The sequence below is a fragment of the Grampus griseus genome (assembly GCF_964374135.1).
Source record: "Grampus griseus genome assembly, chromosome: 3".
NCBI lineage: Eukaryota > Metazoa > Chordata > Mammalia > Artiodactyla > Delphinidae > Grampus > Grampus griseus.
This window is the reverse complement of record NC_139019.1, coordinates 65,505,127-65,529,173: the sequence shown is the minus strand read 5'-3', so window position 1 is coordinate 65,529,173 and position 24,047 is coordinate 65,505,127. Positions and strand designations below refer to the sequence as shown.

The 24,047-nt window shown below is 35.4% G+C and overlaps 1 protein-coding gene across 4 annotated transcripts in view; it reads right to left on the bottom strand.

Annotated features, from left to right (window-relative positions):
* XRCC4 (X-ray repair cross complementing 4) overlaps window positions 1-24,047 on the bottom strand; it is a gene marked incomplete at its 3' end in the record, with an annotated part of 279,876 nt that overhangs the window by 237,312 nt on the left and 18,517 nt on the right. For all 4 annotated transcript variants that reach the window (XM_082651921.1, XM_082651922.1, XM_082651920.1 and 1 more), the window contains exons 2-3: window positions 15,242-15,390; window positions 8,280-8,455 (exon numbers count right to left, since the gene is read on the bottom strand). In XM_082651921.1, the coding sequence (XP_082508047.1) occupies window positions 8,280-8,455; window positions 15,242-15,380 (315 nt within the window). In that variant the 5' untranslated portion in view covers window positions 15,381-15,390. The remainder of the gene's footprint in view (window positions 1-8,279; window positions 8,456-15,241; window positions 15,391-24,047) is intronic.

Genomic DNA, 24,047 nt, shown 5'->3' with positions numbered 1-24,047 from the left:
ACAAAAAAACAGATTACTTGTAAAAAGTAGCAAAATCTGTATAAGGTTTGTAGTTTATAATATTGTGCCAATGTCAATTTCCTGCTCTTAATAATGTACTATGGTTATATATTGTTATCATTGGGGAACCCAGGTGCAGGGTATCCTGAACTCTATGTCTTATTTTTGAAACTTTTTGTGAGTCTAAAATTATTTCAAAATAGATTTAAAAAGTTAATTGGCTGTTAAAAACAAAAAGTATTACAATATATTGTGGAGTTTATAACATACATATCAACAGAAGTAAAATGTATGACCAAAATAACATAAAGGCTAAGAGAGGAAAAATGGATGCATAATGTGTGTGTGTATATATAATGTATATTGCTATAAGAGTTTTAAACTATCTGTAAAGCAGTATATCACTTCAAGGTAGACTGTGATAAGGTAAAGATACATGCTATAAACTCTAAAGCAAGCATTAAAATAGCGTAAAAATGAGTTATAAGCCAACCAAAAAGATTAAATAGTATCATAAAAAAATACTAAAGTAGGCCAAAAAAAGACACAATAAGAGAAACAAGGAAATAAGGTGAAACAGAAAGAGACAGCAGATTTTAAAACCATCATCAATAATTACATAAACTGTAAGTGCCCTAAACACCCCAATTAAAAGACACAGATTGCCAGATTGGATTAAAAAAGCAAAATCCAACTATATATTTCTTAAAAGAAACCCAATTTAAATAAAGATAAAAATAGTCAAAAGCAGAAGGATGGAAAAAGATATGTCATGCTAACTCCTATCAAAAGAAAGCTGGAAGTGGATTTTAGATCAAAGAATTTTAAGTGTTAGAGGGTCATTTCATAATGATAAAGGGATCAAATCATCACGAGGACAAGACAAACCTTAATGTTTTGCACTTTATAACAAAGATTCAAAAATACATGAAGCAAGACCTGATTATGCTTCAAGGAGAATAAACCAATCCATAATTACAGTTACAGATTTGAATACATTCTCTGTCATTGGTGCAACAAGTAGATAGAAAATAAGCAAAAATATAGAAAACTTAAACAACAAGCTCAACCAACTTGATCTGACATTTATAGAACAATCCACCAAACAACAGCAGAATAAACATTTCTTTCAAGTGGTCAAAGACCACTGAACAAGAGAGACCATATTTGGAGCCTCAGTATAAGTCCAAATAAATTTAAAAGTTTAGTGGGTGCCTGGAACCTGGAGAGTAAGCAGAGTGAGGAAGAAAGGGGCTAATTGGGGATTGACCTCAAAGAGGCACAAAGGAACTGTCTAGAGTAATGAAAACTGAATTTTACATAGGTACATTCTATTGTATGTACACTACACCTAAACAACAAGAAAAGTTTTACTTGATTTTGACAGAAACCTGGATTCTACCCTACCTGACTTACTACCTGTGCTTTCCTTAGGAACTTGCTTATGCTTTTAGCAACTGTTTCCTCACATACAGAGAGTGACGATGCCAACACCACATGATGAAGTGAGAGTACATGTTAACTGAAAAGGAGATTAACTGGAAAATAATAAGCAAATATTAATACTCAAAAGTTCTCTTAGAGCATAGTTTTTACATGCTACTTCCTACTTCTGTTTTTGCTCTAAGTTGTTTATTTTCTGAAAAATCCTGGAATAACTGAAAAAATTAAAATATAATGACTGAGGTGTTTCTTATAAAAGAAGAAAACACTTTAAATCAAAGCAGAGCAATATGAAAAAAGAAAAGGAAAATGAGTTCTCAAATACAAAACTGTATAACTAAAAATTAATTTTTTAAAGTAATAATTCTGAAGTCTTTTCCATGGCTGAACTACAAAACATATACTTTGAGCAGGACTTCTGCACCACTTACATTACTGATTTAGTTCCCACATTCCCAAAGGTCAGGAATTATAAAGCGTTTAATACAAAAATGGCAGACGTATACAAATATTTTTATCATAGAAATAAAGAATACTGCAATTTCTTTTTGAGGCATTCAAGCAACACATTTGCAACCCATACTCCCACAAACCTGAAAATCATTACTATTTTTGACAAACTCTTTGGCAGAGTACCATAACAAATGCTCCAATTCTGATATTTCATCTGGAAATACCCATTTGATTTCAAAGTCCCCCAAACCACAGGGACACATGGCAATAATATAGGATTTTAGACTGCTGTTTTTAAAAACAACTTTGAATGTTTGGGCTAACTTATTTTACTTCATTTTTATATATCTGAGAAATGTAAGTTAAATAAATATAGAGAGGTTGTTTGAACTTTTTTAACTTCCACTTAAAAAAAGTTATGACATATAGTAAGATACAAACTAACCTATACCTTACTATATGTTGTAACATTTTTTAAACAACTGAAACAATTATTTATAATGAAAATTCTAGAGAAAGACCCTTGTAACAATAAAAGTGAATCCTTCTAAATGACTGAATGACACTTCAATCTCTCCTAAAATGTAACATGCAGAGATTGCTCCTTGTTCCTCAATATCCACCTTCCCCTTTTTACACAGTAATGAAAATTTCTGGGCATAGGACACAGCTGAAGATCACACTTCACAGATTCCCTTGCAGCTAGGTGAAGCCATGTGACAGTTCTGGACAATGGGATGCAAGCAAAAGTAATGCTTGCAATTTTACAGTGATAGTCAAAGAAAATGCATGTGTGCTTTATTTTCTCTTTAACTCAGTCTTGTTGCCTGAAAGGTGAGCATAACAGTAACAATGAGATAAAAACTCCCTGGGCCCCTGCATCATAAAACCATTGTATTAACCCAGGCCTGCCTATTTGGATCATTACATCAGAGAAAAGCAAACTTCCATGCTTTTTAAGTCATCAAATTTTCAGGCTAACTGTATCCGAAGCCAATATCTGCTGGTGGGGCAGGAGAGAGGAAGGGAAAGAAAATGCAAAAAGACTTTATTTTAATTCTAACAGAAACCTAAAGCCAATTTTCATGTATGATTCTAGTGTGTGGGGGAGGGTGTGTATGTGTGCTTATCATGTTTAATTTTCTTTCAAACCTCATGGCTTTCCTTCATTAGGACTATTTTTAGAAACATAAAACTGCAGTATGTTAGATGACCTGGAATGAATCCAAGAAATCACTTCAAAACTTTATAGATGAGAAAACAGATGTATGAGCAAGCTAAACTATGAACCCATGGTTACTCTTTTTTTTTTTTAATTTTTGAATTTTATTTTATTTATTTTTTTATACAGCAGGTTCTTATTAATCATCAATTTTATACACATCACTGTATACATGTCAATCCCAATCACCCAATTCAGCACACCACCACCACCACCCGACCCGTGGCTTACCCCCCTTGGTGTCCATACGTTTGTTCTCTACATCTGTGTCTCAAATTCTGCCCTGCAAACCAGTTCATCTGTACCATTTTTCTAGGTTCCACATACATGTGTTAATATACGATATTCGTTTTTCTCTCTCTGACTTTCTTCACTCTGTATGACAGTCTCTAGATCCATCCACGTCTCAACAAATGACTCAATTTCATTCTTTTTTATGGCTGAGTAATATTCCATTGTATATATGTACCACATCTTCTTTATCCATTCGTCTGTCGATGGGCATTTAGGTTGCTTCCATGACCTGGCTATTGTAAACAGTGCTGCAATGAACATTGGGGTGCATGTGTCTTTTTGAATTATGGTTTTCTCTGGGTATATGCCCAGTAGTGGGATTGCTGGGTCAGATGGTAATTTTATTTTTAGTTTTTTAAGGAACCTCCATACTGTTCTCCATAGTGGCTGTATCAATTTACATTCCCACCAACAGTGCAAGAGGGTTCCCTTTTCTCCACACCCTCTCCAGCATTTGTTGTCTGTAGATTTCTGATCATGCCCATTCTAACTGGTGTGAGGTGATACCTCATTGTAGTTTTGTTTGTTTGTTTGTTTTTGCGGTACGCAGGTCTCTCACTGTTGTGGCCTCTCCCGTTGCGGAGCACAGGCTCCGGACGCGCAGGTTCAGCGGCCATGGCTCACAGGCCTAGCCACTCCGCGGCATGTGGGATCCTCCTGGACCGCGGCACGGACCCATGTCCCCTGCATCGGCAGGCAGACTCTCAACCACCGCGCCACCAGGGAAGCCCCTCATTGTAGTTTTGATTTGCATTTCTCTAATAATTAGTGATGTTGAGCAGTTTTTCACGTGCTTCTTGGCCATCTGTATGTCTTCTTTTGAGAAATGTCTATTTAGGTCTTCTGCCCATTTTCGGATTGGGTTGTTTGTTTCTTTAATATTGAGCTGCATGAGCTGTTTATATATTTCGGAGATTAATCCCTTGTCCATTGATTTGTTTGCAAATATTTTCTCCCATTCTGAGGGTTGCCTTTTCATCTTGTTTATGGTTCCCTTTGCTGTGCAAAAGCTTTTAAGTTTCATAAGGTCCCATTTGTTTATTTTTGTTTTTATTTCCATTACTCTAGGAGGTGGGTCAAAAAAAAATCTTGCTGTTATTTATGTCAAAGAGTGTTCTTTCTATCTTTTCCTCTAAGAGTTTTATAGTGTCTGGTCTTAACATTTAGGTCTCGAATCCATTTTGAGTTTATTTTTGTGTATGGTGTTAGGGAGTGTTCTAATTTCATGCTTTTACATGTAGCTGTCCAGTTTTCCCAGCACCACTTATTGAAGAGACTGTCTTTTCTCCATTGTATATCTTTGCCTCCTTTGTCATAGATTAGTTGACCATAGGTGCGTGGATTTATCTCTGGGCTTTCTATCTTGTTCCATTGATCTATGTTTTTGTTTTTGTACCAGTACCATATTGTCTTGATTACTGTAGCTTTGTAGTATAGTCTGAAGTCAGGGAGTCTGATTCCTCCAGCTCCATGTTTTTCCCTAAGACTGTTTGGCTATTCGGGGTCTTTTTTGTCTCCATACAAATTTTAAGATTTTTTGTTCTAGTTCTGTAAAAAATGCCATTGGTAATTTGATGGGGATTGCATTGAATCTGTAGATTGCTTTGGGTAGCATAGTCATTTTCACAATATTGATTCTTCCAATCCAAGAACATGGTATATCTCTCCATCTGTTGGTATCATCTTTAATTTCTTTCATCAGTGTCTTATAGTTTTCTGCATACAGGTATTTTGTCTCCCCCCAGGGTTACTCTTATAAAAAAAATTAGGTCTTTTTTACATGGCTCATGAATGAAAATGTTTTCTGAAGGAACAGAGCAAATTATGAGAGAAGAAGAGGAAGACTTTTTTTTTTTTTTTTTTTTTTGCGGTACGCGGGCCTCTCACTGTTGTGGCCTCTCCCGTTGTTGAGCACAGGCTCCGGACGCGCAGGCTCAGTGGTCATGGCTCACGGGCCCAGCCGCTCCGCGTCATGTGGGATCTTCCCGGACCGGGGCACGAACCCGTGTCCCCTGCATCGGCAGGCGGACTCTCAACCACTGCACCACCAGGGAAGCCCAGGAAGACATTTTTAATTAAGATGTATTATTTGCATGACAAAGTATATACTGCAAAATCCATATGAACTGTAAAAGGCAGAGCGAAAAGAGTGACACAAAGTACATGATAATCTCTTGAGTAGGCAACAGTACTTATAGTGAAGAGATAATGAGTTCTAAATGCTTGTACTAGAGTATGCTGTCATCCAGAACAATCTACTGCCAACTGAAGTGTCCTGGTGATGGAGCAGGAAGGGTCCCAGAGGTTTGTACTGTACGGAGAAAAAGAGTTAGCGTCCAACTGGCCATTCAACATTTATCCCAATGAGAATTAAGCTAAAATTAGAAGTCTATGTTATCTGTAAGGAAAAGCCAATGAGAGCAAAAATGAAATTTTGAGTATTATGAGCTCAAAAGCAATCTCATGAAAATTATGGATCCATCCCTCAAAAAGAATGTATATAAACGTCAACATACACATTATACATATTAAATATTTCATTGCTTTGGAAATGGACAATTAAAACACAAGGTAATATTTCAAAAAAAACAGGTCTTCTTGAATATAAAAATTAGTAGTTATTTCCTTTTTAAAAATAGGAAAAAAAGGAGAAAATTTGATAGAAATGTAAATTTCAAATAAGTCATATGACTTGAATACTCAAAGTGTTCAAATTATGCAGTGATCTTCAACACAGAATTAGACACATAAAACTTTTTGAATTGATGACAACAAATGCCCAAAAACCCTGACTCTAAGAGGTATGAAACTGGTAGCTAATGTACTTAGAACTCATGGAATATTCTTTGTCATGGGAGAGTAACCTTATGTCAACAACAGAACAGAATTCACTATAACCTTTTGAGGTGAATCTATGTTCATTCTTTTCTTCTAAGTGTAGGAGGTCATTTTTGGCAACAATCAGACATCTGTGTCATCAAGGAATGGATTACAAACTCCTTTTAAAGTTTTAGGTCATCCAAAGCAAAATTAGCCTTAAAAAGTATTCTGCCATGTTTCCAATTGTCTGCATATTTTTGCCAGCAGATGAATTTAAAAGATACTGTCACTCTGAAATTCAATTTGCAGAAGCACATTCTACAGCACTAGAAGATTCCCACGGAAATTTGGCCAAATAAACTTGTGATTTTCATCTGCATCCGTAAGGCTGACTGTAGCACCTCATACTGAAAGTTTTATCTCATTCAAACATCCAAAAATATCTCTCAAGTAAGCCAAGTCATGAACTCCTCCTCAACAAACCATTCTGAAAGTAGCCTTTCTTTTTCTCATACGCAAATTAATAAGTGAATAAATAGTGAGGCAGGAATCTAAACTGCATTGTAGTGCTTTAGGGCATATTTGTTAGGGAACCAACACTCATCTGCCTTACTAGGAATCTCTTAATCTGTTTCTATTTTTTTGAGAAAACCTGTTGAAAAGCTAGTGGTTCAAGCCTTTGGCTCTGATAAAGTTGATTAATATCAGGGTAGTAAGCAAGCTATCTTTCAGGATTATTGTCACGGTTTTTGAGTCTGATACATGCCAAGCCAACTGTAAACAACTGAAGTCATGAGGACTTTCTTCACAAAGGCAGCAAGATCCGATGTATCGCTAAGCATGTCAAGTACTCCATCCAAACCCTCCTTTTCACCATGTCAAAGATACCAAAAGCCTTTCAGGTACCCAAAAGTACTCTCACACTCTTAATTTGTTATGCACCAGTGTAACACAACACATATGAAAACCAGAAACTGGAGGCATGAAATAATGTTAGTCATTACATACATATGCTTGTTGAGTGGGAAATGGTATTATAACCAATTTGAAAATGATCTGCTTCAAAATATTAGAAGCAACAGTCAGCAGTTCCATAGTATATAACATCATTTGATTGTACTTGAGCCACAGGAAAGAGTATTTTGCGATAAATAACAAAATTTCAGTAGTCAGTTCAAACCTTACCCTAATTTAAATTATCATCTTAAGAACCTCAGCTTATTGAAACTTACATAAATTGGCAGCTAAGTACTATAAGTATGTATCTTCTAAACAATTCAGAATAATTCTAAATTTTTCAGAAACAATTACTGAAGCCAGGCTCTGTATTATTCTATACAGGATAATATATATTTCAAATTAATGATTCCATCTGTTGCTTCAAATGTTTCTCTAATTGGTGAAATCCCTTTAATCATTCTGAATTAAAGATTTTTTTTTAAAAGAATTTTTTAAACTCAATTTAGTTCCGGCACAAACTGTTCAATAACTGTCTCTAAATTTAAGAAAGCTTGGGTTGAAAGTTATTTCTTTCTATTTTAATACTTCTAAGTTTGATAATATAAATAAAATACCTTAATTTCTAATCAAATGTCTTACTACACTTATCTATATAATTTTGTAATTGCAAATACATGCTAATAAAGAAGAAAATAGGTTATAATTATTAAATATTCAAAGAAAAATATATTATTTTCTTTCTCAAAAATCAGTATTTCCCCAAACTCATTTCAGTAAGCCTTGTCTCATGGTCTAAAACTTCTGACGCCACTTTTCATACTGCTCATTCGTGTAATTATCTCAATAATACTTAGTCTTAAAGCATTAAAAATGAAATATATTTTCCAATAGTTTTTTTCACAATTCATTAACATAAAGCATTTAATGACTATAACTTTGAAGCATTTTTCCAACTTGGAAACCAAGTACTTTTTAAACTTTTGTTTCTGAGCTATTCTGGGAATAATATGCTAGTTACTTAAATAATTTCTCAATAAGTATTCTCTAACATTTTACCAATTATAACATTATGGAAAGTTTTACTTACTGAAACATCTTTCAAGTTTTTCTCAAAGGAGAAGTGACAAGACTCTTTCGAAAAATTAAACTTGTATGTGTCAGTTGGTCCTGCTCCTGACACCAGTGCTTTTCTCAGTTCATCAACATATTTCTCTTTTTCCATTGCCATGTCATCAGCTTCTTGGGAAATCTCTGATTCACAAACTATGAGAAACAGTAATAAAAGCCTTATTTACTTGAAAACAAATTCTAAACCTAAGAATAAACATATTTACCTGTTGCTACTAATTTATTACTTATGTCACAGAAATTTAAACAAAAAGTAAAATCAATGTCTGCACCACACATTTTTAAGTCAAATTATACCTTTTAACTGAACTAGCAATTTTTGAGACATTAATTTAGTCTCACATCTCATTGGAAAGCATTAGACTCCTTGTGTTCTTTCTCTGTCCTCAGATCAAATACATGGATTATAAGTTACCACAGAAACAACCGTCTTATGTACCTGCTCCTAGGTCATAGCAATTATTTCCTATAATGATTAATAAGCTCAATATTTTAAAACAGCTTTCTTCCTTGCCTCAATTATTAAAGAGATTAAATAGTCTATAGTTTATTTCTCACTCACATGGGCAGAGTCAAATTAAAGTAAAAATGGAGTTCATTCTTCTCATCTCATTATGTGCCAACAATAAAAATGGTAGATGAAGGGAGTCGATGAGGAAGGAAAGGGAAGGGAATTAATATTTATTGTCTCCTCTATGGCTTGCGTTATATTATATATCTGGCTTCCAATTCTCTCATCTAGGTACGTTTAAAGCTGATGTTTTACTCATCCGTAGAGATTTTTACTTCAATGATTACATGTTCAATTTTAGATATCCTCTGTTTCTTTTTCATAATATCTTGTTCTTGCCACACCCTTCTTTTCAATATTTGAAGGATTTAAATATATTTAAGATCTCATTCAGATCACTCTCTTTGCGTGGTTCCTAGGGTATGAATGCCATTTCTTCTAGCTGCTGACACATTCTTGCTCTGCCTTTTTTCCTTTCCTGCTTTGTGAGGTGTGAACGTGACTCTCCTCTAGCCAGAGTATCAAGTGCTCTGGACAGCAGAAAGTCTTCATTTAAGACTTTACTTATTTATTTTTTTAAATAAATTTATTTATTTTATTTATTTTATTTTTGGCTGCGTTGGGTCTTCACTGCACGTGGGCTGTTCTCTGGTTGTGGTTAGTGGGGGTTACTCTTCGTTGTGGTGTGTGGCCTTCTCACTGCAGTGGCTTCTCTTGTTGTGGAGCACAGGCTCTAGGCGCGCGGGCTTCAGTAGTTGTGGCACGTGGGCTCAGTAGCTGTGGCTCATGAGCTCTAGAGCGCAGGTTCAGTAGTTGTGGCGCATGGGCTTAGTTGTTCCGCGGCATGTGGGATCTTCCCGCACCAGGGATCGAACCCGTGTCCCCTGCGTTGGCAGGCGGATTCTTAACCACTGTGCCACCAGGGAAGCCCTTCATTTAAGGCTTTAAATGAAGGTTGCTGGTTGGCCTTTCTTGTAGTCCCTACAGGTTTCACCAGTTCTGGACCAGTTTTGAAAGTTAATTTCTTCACTTGGTTTTTATACTTGTGGCAAATTTAAGACAGCTCAAATTTAAACCCCCCACCCTCACACTTATAAAACACAGACAGGATTCTGATTTCTGTTAGGACTTTTAATTTACTCATAACCCTTAGTGACTACTCTGATTCTACAACTCCAAGCCAGAGTAATTTTTTTGTCTGTTTTTTTAAAGATTTTATTAACAGGATCACTTCCAGGTTACTTTCTTTATCTTTAGAGATAAAGAAATTCCTTAAGAGGCCTGCAGTCTCAACAGGCCACTCCACTCAGGTATTACAACCACAGTCGCTTAGATGTGTATCTAGTTCAGATATTCCATGAACTTATAGTTCTTTAGTTCCCATTAACCACTTCGGTTTTCAGATACCTCTTCACACATGGCACCTGGGGATTCCCTTTCTTACATTCAAAGGCTGCAATGTGTCTGTTTATTTGCTTTTAAAATTACAAGATTTAATCTAATATTTATTTGGAATGTACGTATGGTTGGGTGGTTTCCTGTATCAACTCAGGATACCACAATGATGAAAGACTCATACAGTTCTATACTTTTTTACTTAAAGGTTACATTTATCTATTTTATTCCTTACAACACTGAAAGATAGATATTCTCATTTTACAAATGACAAAAGTGAGGCTCAGAGAGATCAAGTAATGGTCTAGGGTCATGAAGTAGGTAAGTGGTAAAACTGGGGTCATACTTATATCTCTCTGGTTGTTCTGGTTTGAGGTGAAGCAGAGATATGGGACATTAGCTAAATTATTTACTTCCATAATATTAAAAAAACACACTGGTATGAAATAATATAGAAACAATAAAATCTTGATTAAAGAATCCCTAAAAATATAACAGCTTTGCATAACGTTGGTCCATGTGCTATCAAGGGTCTGGAAGCCCCATGACAGGCAATGAGGAAGAGAGTCCAGGAATGCATCCATATATTTTTCCTGATCAGTTTTTGATAAATTCTAATATTGAAATATGAGTCTCAACACAGCCTTTGAAAAAAGGTAAGAATAAAAATATGCTTGTGTAATTTTACAGCTTCTAAAATATTTCAACATATTTTTTTCTCTCTCTGAAGCATATGCATATTTAAGATGATCACCACTATCAAATCTATTGACCTTTCAAATACCCTATTAGCTCTTCTGAAAAAACATAAAAGTAAGAAGGCAAATGCATCTTATCTGAGGAATAATTTCATATTCTGTGTTTGGATAATTTTGAAGAGTTATAAGTACCTAGAGAGAGAAATTATTTCTCAGAGAAATAGGAAATAATCTGTAGAAACTATCTTTAATGAAACTATAGAAAAACTTATAAGAAAACATGCAAAAAAATAAATGATACAAATGAACTTCTTTACAAAATAGAAAGAGATTCACAGACTTCAAAAACAAATTTATTGTTACCAAAGGGGAAAGGTAGGATGGGGGGGATAAATTAGGAGTTTGGGATTAACATATACACACTACTATATATAAAATAGCTAACCAACAAGGCCCTACTGTATGGCACAGGGAACTCAATATTCTGTAATAACCTATATGGGAAAAGAATCTGAAAAAGAATGGATATATGTATATGTATAACTGAATCACTTTGTAGTACACCTGAAACTAACACAACATTGTAAATCAACTATACTCCAATAAAATAAATATATTAAAAAAATAATAAAGTATGTCTACTGATAAAACATCTAGTAAAAAGTATTCTAAATTTCATTACAATGAAAAGATGCCTGTCTGAAAATATTTAATGGAATTTATTGATTCAATTCATTTAGTCCAAAAATGCTTAATGCGCATTTACTATGTGCCAGGCACTATTCTAGGCACGAGGGATACAACCATTAGACAAAAATGCCAGCCTATGGAGCCTTGATTCAAGTGCTGACATCTTAGATAACCTTTCAGATACCCTCTTAGTATGTTACTCCATCTGTGAATGCTGCATTGGTTAGTGTTTCAAAATATTTCATTCTTGAGAGGAAAAAAACATGTGAAAGGAAATTATTTCTATTTGTGCCTCTCCTTTAAAAAATATGTTTTGTAAAAAAAAAGGTATTAGTTTAAGAAGAAAAATTTACTTGAACATTTCCTATAACAGTCAATGTGAAATTCTGACTGCCTATTTAGAACTTCAATCCTAGAAAAACAATTTGGTCACCGGTTTTGAATTTTGTGCTGCAGGAAGCACAGCTGTAAGCAGTCAATGCTCCTTTAAAAACTTCAGTGACCAGGGATAAAAGCCATGAAAATAATTAAAATTCAGCAAGGATACAGATGAGCAACATAATATGGCATAAAAAGTGAGCAGGCCAACATGACCAAAAAGCAAGGAATTGTTCTCAGACAGGTAGAATCCAAGAAAGCATCACTTTAACACCATTTATGGGTAGGTGAAGATGTAAGTAAGGAAAGAAAATTCTTTACTTTGGATCCTTATGTATAATGAACCAAAAGACTGCATATCTTAAGTTTGTGTCAGAGCTGAGAAGACACACAGACCTAATAAGTCATCATATCACGGACCCACTTTTCCACTTCATTCTTTAAAAATCATTTTTCTACTGAGCTCTGTCACATAATCTCCATATAGGTCACCAAACATATCAGTGTTTAGAACAAATATAGGTGGATATAATTATTTGATAATAAATGCATTAAAAAGTTTAATTTACTCTTCAATGAACTTTACCCCAGAGATGGGTGATATAAGTTTCTTATCGCTGACTGCAATTCTTATGAAAGTCAAATAACAGTCATCGATCATTAACCCACTTTGTGACTTAACCCTGTGATATAATCCTCTATAATGTTGAAGTGATGATAGACCACATGATAATTAGACCCCAAAACATTCATTAGATAAAACACTGCTAATGGAAAAGAAATCAGTGAGTTTAGTGTGTGGGAGATTAAAAGGAACCCCACATCCTTTTAATTTCACTCAAATGAAAAGAGAAAAAAAATTATCCAAATTGAAGGTTGCAGAAATCAAAAAGTTGTACAAAAAACAGGATGAGGTATAGGAAGGAAATTCATTTTCATGTTTCAATTATTTAATTGTTTCAATTTCTTAATTATCTTATTGTCTATCTGTAAAGTGCCAAACCAAATTATATTTATGTATAAGACAACTAAACATGGAAACAATGTTATATTATTTGATTACGTATTTTGTCCCTGAAATTCACACGTGAGTAATAAAAGGCATTAAACATTTGTGAGATTTAAAATTTCAATATCTTTGAAAATAAATGACCAGATCCAGTGCACTATAAAATTTTCTGTTTGAAAGCTTGTTCAGTACAGGAAGCCAAAAGATTAACAATCCACCAAGGGATACAGAAGTTAGATATCACATTTTTGTCACACTAAATTTCATTAGCTGAAAAACAAATGGTAAAACATACTGCATTTATGATCAACGCCAACAAGTAAATATGAAACTGGAGTTTTCATTAAAATATATGCTAACTCTAAAATGAGTAGTTTCCTTTCTTCTTTTTCCTAACCAATTTTATATATTTCAGGCATCCTTTCATTCTTTCTTTCAGAGAATATCCATCAAGGCATGTATGTCCTATGTACTGATAGAAATACTTATGAACAGTGGTTGGCAAATCAGATGTGGACTTTGCTCTCAATGAATGTAGGCTAGTGAAACAATATTCATGTTAACAATATTAAGAACAACTGCCAGCACATTTTGTATGACATAAACAAAATGTTCCATAAATGTAAAGTTAACTTAAATTTCTGGTTAAATTAAGATTTAACCACGGTATTCTTTTTCTTTTCCCAGTCCTTAATGATATAAAAAAAAATTCAAACAACGTATTATTGTTCTTTGTCCTGGTGAATGAGGTTTACTGACTACATCAAAATTTAATATTTTTCTTTGATAATTAAGGTTCTTAAAATACCTCAAGGTCATTCGTCTGACCACAACTTCTTGTTATACAGAATAAACCATTTGTTAATTGGAAATATCTAAGTTATAAATTCCTTACATACAACCAACCACATCACCTAGGACCTGCCTCCTGGGCTGTGCTGTTGGAATTGCTCTTTTCTCCCTGAAAACTGGCATTAGACTACTGCCATGGTCTTCAACCCTGTGTACCATTTACCCCAAAACAGAGTTATTGTCACTTGGGTATACCTTCACCAGCATACATAGAGCTAACCTGACAAATTTTCCTCCAGTCCTGCACTGCAATAACCAACCAACCACTGAATTCTCTTACATAGAAATTTACAGCTTAAATAGATACCATAACAGGTACTACAAACATTATCCTTGAAATTTCTTTATTTTACAGTAATACTTATATTACCATTCCTCATTCTCTGTCATAAAAAAATGAGTAATTAAAAACCAAAACCCTGTAAATACAAATTCAGTTTGACTACGTTGTATAACAGAATTTGTAACACTCAAGAAGAAAACAAAACTTCACAATGTATTGTGATTTTAAAAGGTGATATAATAATTATTACAGTAATAAATTTTAGGGGAATATTTCAAAAGTTGATAGAAGATACAAATAGCACATAAATTAACATGACAAAATTATTTTACCTAAAACATCATTTACAACATAACTCTAGAAATGACTATTTCATAACTGTAGAAATAGCTTTTTAAATCTTTCAATAAAGCACTTTAGAAGTATATTATGAACAAAATTTTGCTATATGAGTAAAACATAATTCTAGATATTTTGACTTTACACCTGCAATGTCCCATAAATGATTTCAGGGTCATTAACCTCTTTAAAAAGATTATTACCAAAGATAAAAAAAAGCAAAAGTCTATTTCATAAAATAACAGCCAAAATCCCATAAACGGGTTTGAACTTTGGTTTACAAAGTTTTAGGCTATTAGTTCTGCTTCATTTTGTTACAAATGTAGTACATGTTCACTGGAAAATAATTCAACAATATAAGTATATGAAATAAAAAGAACACCACCACCACCCCACTCTCCCAAGCCTTGGCCCAGCCAATCCACCTTCCTGTGCCTCCCAATATTTCCCTGGGGTCCTAAGAAAAGATATATATAAAAAGTACTATTTATGTTTTGTATAAAGAGATCATTTTAAAAACTCTGACCAACTCCAAGAACTAAGACTCAAATGGTTATTTCTCTATCCTTCTATTAATATTACTTACAGAAAATAATATTAATATTACAAATCTGTGTGTAAATCAGACAGCAATAACAAGTAAAAGCAATCATGTTCATTTTAACCAATATCTATTAAAGAAACACTTTAATTTGAAGTATCACTGAGGACTGAAGAATAGCACATTATTGAAATTTTTCTTTAAAAAATTTGCTTTTAACATTACCTGTCCCAGTCCATGCTGACTGACCATCAGTAAGTGTAATAACAAAACCAGATCCTAGTGTTTTTTCCCAAGCAACTTGTAGAAAATGAATTATATCAGGTTCAGAAGCAAGATAGATTCTGTTTACTTTTCTCTCCATTTCTGATCACCTGTTATAAAAGAAAAAAAATATTTTTGCAAGAAACTGTGACTATCAAATAATGATGCTTTCTGTACTGGTCTCTCAGCTATACAAAGCACCAAGGAAACAAGTAAAACAAAAAGCTATATAATAGCCAACCATCAAACTCAGTAAATCACAGTTCTGTTCAATACTGATTCACAATTTTTACAGATAAAAGCAGAGGCTCATAAATGATTTGCCCAAGTTGTGTAGCTGAATAAAAATTACCATCTCCAACAATATGAAGATCACATTTTCCCCAAAACCTCTTTCTCTACGACAAATAGTCACAAGAACTTGTGTGAGTGATCTGGGAATAATCGCAGGACTGGAATCTGATTATAATTAGTGAGGATAAATTGGATCAAGTTCTTAGTCTCTGTCTGGAGAAAGACTGTGTAAATGAAAAAGGAGAGTAGCATAAAGATTTGGAAAAGAAAATCTCAGAACCCAAGAGTTGGCCATATCTATCACATCTTCTCTAAGAAAGGGGCTCCCAGGACTCACTCTGTCCACTGAGATAGAAGTACCCTGTAATGGAGATGGATTATATCAAGCTATTACAGCCTGAGGCTAATAAACTTTTTGCATTTTTAAAACTTTATATTGAAGTATTATACCCAGGCAAAAGTACAGATATCTAAAACCTAACTTGGAAGTTTTATAATTGAGCAAATCCATGTAAGCAGTACCTAGATCAGGAATCAGAACATTACCACCCCAGAACTCATTCTCACAACACCCCTTTTCCAGTCACTGTGTCCCCAAATAACCACTTTCCTAACAGATTAGAATTTTGAGTATCTTTGTACTTTCATGTAGATATAATCATACAGCACATTTTATTTTGTGTCTGGCTTCTTTTATGGAACATTATGTTTCAGAAATGCTTCTTAGAATTGTAGATCATGCTCATAGTTGTATAATATTCCATTATGTGGGTATAGTACAATTTATTTATCCATTCGACAGGCATTTGAGTACTTTCCAGGTTTTGACTAGCATAAATAGTGCTTCCATAAATATGCTAGCAATATCCAGGCTTTTCTGTTGGGCATATATCTATGATACATAACCATGAGTGAAATTTCTGCACCAGAGGATATGCATATGTTCAGTTTTAGTAGTACACAACCAAAAACTTTCTAAAAGGTTTGTACCAATTTAAACACTTGGTATGTCAGTTCTGATCACTCCATATCCTTACAAACATTTTTCATCTTTTTTTTTTTTTTTTTTGCGGTACACGGGCCTCTCACTGTTGTGGCCTCTCCCGTTGCAGAGCACAGGCTCCGGACGCGCAGGCTCAGCGGCCATGGCTCACGGGCCCAGTCGCTCCACAGCATGTGGGATCTTCCTGGACCGGGACACGAACCCGTGTCCCCTGCATGGGCAGGTGGACTCTCATCTTTTTAATTTTAGCCATTTTGGTGGGTATGTAGTATTACACAATGGTTTATTCACATTTCCCTGATAATTAATGATGCTGAGTCCTTTTCATATCTTGATTGTGCATTTGAACATCCTGTTTTGTGGAGTATCTGTTAAATCTTGCTAATGTTTTTATTCAGTTGTATTTTTCTTATTGATGTTCTTACTGATATATAATTTTCTTTTTGTTTTGTTCTTTACTTTTTGGATTATGAATCCTTTTACAGATATATGTACAGTTCTACCATTCTGTAAGTTATCTTTTCACTCTCATAATGGTAACTTTGGATGAAAAGAAGTTCTTAATTTTCATGAAGTTAAAATTTATCAAAATCTGTATGTTATAGTTATACTTTTTCTGTACTACTTAAGAACTCTTTGGTCACCAAGATGTTCTCCTATGTTTATCTAAGAGCTTTATTATTGTACCTCTCACACTTAGATCTACAATCCATCTGGAATTGATTTTTGTACATCAATTGTCAGGAGGGGTCAAAATATATTTTTTCCACATGGATATCAAATTGACCAAGTATTATTTATTAAAGACTACCCTTTCCTACTGCAATGCTGTTACTTTTGTCATAAATCATTTGTCCGAATATGTGTACAAGGTTCAATTTTTGTTTTGTTCATTCTTTGCAGGTGTGCAATTTCAAATATTATACACTTGGCTTGTCAAGGTTACACTGAATAGTGATTCTGTTACTGTGATCCAGCACATTTATAATCTCTTGCTGACCCTGCCATTTAAAAGTTTAATAAACTTTGCTTCTGAGTATTAAAATCATTTATGTAAAATGTTGAGCAGAACAAGCTCAAGCATAAACTTCTGTGGCTTGCCATTAGAAACAAGCCTCTCTTAGACATCAATCACTACTACTAGGCGGGTGTACTGCTGACACCTCCATTTAAGTCACAAGGATATCAAGATGGTCCTTCATAAAACCTACTTACTCTGCAAGTCTAGGAGTGCTATTAAAAAAAAGAAAAGAAGGGGCTTCCCTGGTGGCGCAGTGGTTGAGAGTCCGCCTGCCCATGCAGGGGACATGGGTTCGTGCCCCGGTGCGGGAAGATCCCACATGCCACGGAGCGGCTGGGCCCATAAGCCATGGCTGCTGAGCCTGTGCGTCCAGAGCCTGTGCTCCGCAACGGGAGAGGCCACAACAGTGAGAGGCCCTCGTACAGAAAAGAAAAGAAAAGAAAAGAAGAGGAGGGGAGGGGAGGGGAGGGGAGGGGAGGGGAAAGAAATTAAGACAGACATTTTTCTTAGTGATCCCACTCTCATTTCTACTGATTACAAGTTATTTTCCTATTAATTCGAAAACTATTCTTCCAGTAATTCACTCTAGAATCTTGCCCAGATTGACCTCAAACTTACCAGACTACGATATGCCACATACTATTTAGTTCAAAGCAAAAAACTATATTTTTTCTAATACTGGAATATTCTTTGCCCATGTACACTTCATTAAGAGATACTTAAGCTATAGATGCTAACAAAACTAAAGGAATACCCTAAAAATTACAAATATGCAAAGAAAAAACATTATAAAAAGTCAAAATGAGGAACAAAGCACACGTTTCAAAGATGAAAAACTAGAGAGAATTATTCTTTAATCACATAGCATGAATCTCTTACTAGGTGACCCTAAAAAAGGTAAGAGTATAAAATTGCCTCAAATTTTTATGACCAATATAAATACTATGTTGTGACAATCCAAAGGTAAATTATTAATTGACATTTCATTGATAACTAATAAGTTTTAATAAAAGCCAAATTTTTAAGTCATTTTAATTTGCTTTCTCAATTTAAAACTATTATGTTCTCCTAAATAAAGCATCATATTTTTCTCAATTAACGAATGAATATGAAAATCAAAACAACTCATTCTGTCAGAACTCTTCACAAAACAAAACTAACTTCTCTATCTTCTGGGGGATGAGAGGCATGCTTAATTATAGAAGGCTAGAGCTGTACTATCTTACAGAAAAAAGCACAAGGAAGCAGAGAAACTTCCAGAATGATAGAAAAAAATCTAAAATTAACAGTGTAATGAGATTGCTTCAAGATGGTGGAGTAGAAGGACATGCTCTTACTGCCTCTTGCGAGAGCACCAGAATCACAACTAAATGCTGAACAATCATCGACAGGAAGACACTGGAATTCACCAAAAAAGATACCACACATCCAAAGACAAAGGAAAAGCCACAGTGAGAAGGTAGGAGGGGCACAATCACAATAAAATCAAATCCAATAACTGCTGGGTAGATGACTCACAAACTGGAGAACACTTATACCACAGAAGTCCACCCACTGGAATGAAGGTTCTGAGCCCCATGTCAGGCTTCCCAACCTGGGGGTCCAGCAATGGGAGGAGGAATTCCTAGAGAATCAGACTTTGAAGGCAGGTGGGATTTGATTGCAGGACTTTGACAGGACTGGGGGAAACAGAGACTCCACTCTTGGAGGGCACACACAAAGTAGTGTGCGCATCGGGGTGCAGGGGAAGGAGCAGTGACCCCACAGGAGATTGAAACAGACCTACCTGCTAGTGTTGGAAAGTCTCCTGCAGAGGCAGGGCGTGGCTGTGTCCTACCGTGAGGACAAGGACACTGGCAGCAGAAGTTCTGGGAAGTACTCCTTGGCATGAGACCTCCCAGAGTCTGCCATTAGCCCCACCAAAGAGCCCAGGTAGGCTCCAGTGTTGGGTCGCCCCAGGCCAAACAACCAACAGGAAGGGAACCCAGCCCCACCTATCAGCAGACAAGTGGATTAAAGTCTTACTGAGCACTGCCCACCTGAGCAACAGCCAGCTCTACCTACCACCAGTCCCTCCCATCAGTAAACTTGCACAAGCTTCTTAGATAGCCTCATCCACCAGAGGGCAGAGAGCAGAAGCAAGAAGAACCACAGTCCTGCAGCATGTGGAACAAAAACCACATTCACAGAAACATAGACAACATGAACAGTCAGACAGATTTGTACTGCATGAAGGAAAAATATAAAACCCAAGAAAAACAACTAAATGAAGTAGAGATAGGCAACCTTCCAGAAAAAGAATTCAGAATAATGATGGTGAAGATGATCCAGGACCTCGGAAAAAGAATGGAGGCAAAGATCGAGAAGATGCAAGAAATGTTTAACAAAGATCGAGAAGAATTAAAAAACAAACAGAGATCAACAATACAATAACTGAAATGAAAACTACACTAGAAGGAATCAATATTAGAATAACTGAGGCAGAAGAACGGATAAGTGACCTGGAAGACAGAATGGTGGAATTCACTGCTGCAGAATAGAATAAAGAAAGAAGAATGAAAAGAAATGAAGACAGCCTAAGAGACCTCTGGGACAACATTAAATGCAACAACATTCACATTATAGGGGTCCCAGAAGGAGAAGAGAGAGAGAAAGGGCCCGAGAAAATATCTGAAGAGATTATAGTCGAAAACTTCCCTAACATGGGAAAGGAAATAGCCACCAAAGTCCAGGAAGTGCATAGAGTCCCATACAGGATAAACCCAAGGAGAAACATGCCAAGACACATAGTAATCAAACTGACAAAAATTAAAGACAAAGAAAAATTATTAAAAGCAGCAAGGGAAAAACGACAAATAACATACAAGGGAACTCCCATAAGGTTAAGAGCTGATTTCTCAGCAGAAACTCTACAAGCCAGAAGGGAGTGGCATGATACACTTAAAGTGATGAAAGGGAAGAATCTACAACCAAGATTACTCTACCCGGCAAGGATCTCATTCAGATTCGATGGAGAAATCAAAAGCTTTACAGACAAGCAAAAGTTAAGAAAATTCAGCACTGCCAAATCAGCTCTACAATAAATGCTAAAGGAACTTCTCTAAGTGGGAAACACAAGAGAAGAAAAGGACCTACAAAAACAAATCCAAAACAATTAAGAAAAATGCTAATGGGAACATACATATCGATAATTACCTTAAACGTGAGTGGATTAAATGCTCAAACCAAAAGAAACAGGCTCGCTGAATGGATACAAAAACAAGACCCATCTATATGCTGTCTACAAGAGACCCACTTAAGATCTAGGGACACATACAGACTGAAAGTGAGGGGATGGAAAATGATATTCCATGCAAATGGAAATCAAAGAAAGCTGGAGTAGCAAAACTCATATCAGATAAAATAGACTTTAAAATAAAGAATGTTACAAGAGACAAGGAAGGACACTACATAAAGATCAAGGGATCAATCCAAGAAGAAGATATAACAATTATAAAAATATATGCACCCAACATAGGAGCACCTCAATATATAAGGCAACTGCTAACATCTATAAAATAGGAAATCAACAGTAACACAGTAATAGTGGGGGACTTTAACACCTCACTTACAACAATGGACAGATCACCCAAACAGAAAATTAATAAGGAAACACAAGGTTTAAATGACACAACAGACCAGATAGATTTCATTGATATTTATAGGACATTCCATCCAAAAACAACAGATTACACTTTCTTCTCAAGTACACACGGAACATTCTCCAGGATAGATCACATCTTGGGTCACAAATCAAGCCTCAGTAAATTTAAGAAAACTGAAATCATATCAAGCATCTCTTCTGACCACAACGCTATGAGATTAGAAATCAATTACAGGGGGAAAATAACGTAAAAGACACAAACATATGGAGGCTAAACAATACGTTACTAAATAACCAAGAGATCACTGAAGAAATCAAAGAGGAAATTAAAACATACCTAGAGATAAATGACAATGAAAACACGATGATCCAAAACCTATGGGATGCAGCAAAAGCAGTTCTAAGAGGGAAGTTTATAGCAATACAAGCCTACCTCAAGAAACAAGAAGAATCTTAAATAATCTAACCTTACACCTAAAGGAACTAGAGAAACAACACACAAAACCCAGTTAGCATAAGGAAAGAAATCATAAAGGTAAGAGCAGAAATAAATAAATAGAAACAATAGCAAAGATCAATACAATTAAAAGCTGGTTCTTTGAGAAGATAAACAAAATTGATAAGCCATTAGCCAGACTCATCAAGAAAAAGAGGGAGAGGACTCAAATCAATAAAATTAGAAATGAAAAAGGAGAAGTTACAATAGACACCACAGAAATACAAAGCATCCTAAGAGACTACTACAAGCAACTCTATGCCAATAAAATGGACAACCTGGAAGAAATGGGCAAATTCTTAGAAAGGTATAACCTTCGAAGTCTGAACCAGGAAGAAATACAAAATATGAACAGACCAATCACAAGTAATGAAATTGAAACTGTGATTAAAAATCTTCCAACAAACAAAAGTCCAGGACCAGACGGCTTCACAGGTGAATTCTATCAAACATTTAGAGAAGAGCTAACACCAATCCTTCTCAAACTCTTCCAAAATATTGCAGAGGAAGGAACACTCCCAAATTCATTCTATGAGGCCAACATCACTCTGATACCAAAACCAGACAAAGGTATCACAAAAAAGAGAAAATTATAGACCAATATCAATGATGAACATAGATGCAAAAATCCTCAACAAAATACTAGCAAACAGAATCCACCAACACATTAAAAGGATCATACACCATGATCAAGTGGGATTTATCCCAGGGATGCAAGGATTCTTCAACAGACGCAAGTCAATCAAAGTGATACACCATATTAACAAATTGAAGAAGAAAAACCATATGATCATCTCAATAGATGCAGAAAAAGCTTTCGAAAGAATTCAACACCCATTTATGATAAAAACTCTCCAGAAAGTGGAAATAGAGGGAACCTACCTCAACATAATAAAGGTTGTATACGACAAACCCACAGCAAATATCATTGTCAATGGTGAAAAACTGAAAGCATTTCCTCGAAGATGAGTAACAAGACAAGGATGTCTACTCTTGCCACTATTATTCAACATAGTTTTGGAAGTCCTAGCCATGGCATTCAGAGAAGAAAAAGAAATAAAAGGAATAAAAATTGGAAAAGAAGAAGTAATACTGTCACTGTTTGCATATGACATGATACATAGAGAAACCTACAGATGCCACCAGAAAACTACTAGAGCTAATCAATGAATTTGGTAAAGTTACAGGATACAAAATTAATGCACAGAAATCTCTTGCACTCCTATACACTAATGACGAAAAATCTGAAAGAGAAATTGAGGAAACATTCCCATTTACCACTGCAACAAAAAGAATAAAATACCTAGGAATAAACCTACCTAGGGAGACAAAAGACCTGTATGCAGAAAACTATAAGACACTGATGAAAGAAATTAAAGATGATACAAACAGATGGAGAGATATACCATGTTCTTGGATTGGAAGAATCAATATTGTGAAAATGACTATACTGCCCAAAGCAATCTACAGATTCAATGCAATCCCCATCAAATTACCAATAGCATTTTTACAGAACGAGAAAAAAAATCTTCAAATTTGTATGGAGACACAAAAGACCCCGAATAGCCAAAGCAGTCTTGAGGGGAAAAAACAGAGCAGGAGGAATCAGACTCCCTGGCTTCAGACTACACTACAAAGCTACAGTAATCAAGACAATATGGTACTGGCACAAAAACAGAAATAGAGATTAATAGAACAAGATAGAAAGCCCAGAGATAAACCCATGCACCTATGATCAACTAATCTATGACAAAGGAGGCAAGGATATACAATGGAGAAAAGACAGTCTCTTCAATGAGTGGTGCTGGGAAAACTGGACAGCTGCATGTAAAAGAATGAAAGTAGAACACTCCCTAACACCATACACAAAAATAAACTCAAAATGGATTCGAGGGCTTCCCTGGTGGCGCAGTGGTTGAGAGTCTGCCTGCCGATAGAGGGGACACGGGTTCGTGCCCCGGTCCGGGAAGATCCCACATGCTGCGCAGTGGCTAGGCCCATGATCCATGGCCACTGAGCCTGCACGTCCGGAGCCTGTGCTCCACAACAGGAGAGGCCACAACAGTGAGAGGCCCACGTAACCCAAAAAAAAAAAAAAATGGAAATGGATTCGAGACCTAAATGTAAGACTAGACACTATAAAACTCTTAGAGGAAAAGATAGGAAGAACACTCTTTGACATAAATCACAGCAAGATCTTTTTTGACCCACTTCCTAGAGTAATGGAAATAAAAACAAAAATAAACAAATGGGACCTAATGAAACTTCAAAGCTTTTGCACAGCAAAGGAAACTATAAACAAGACGAAAA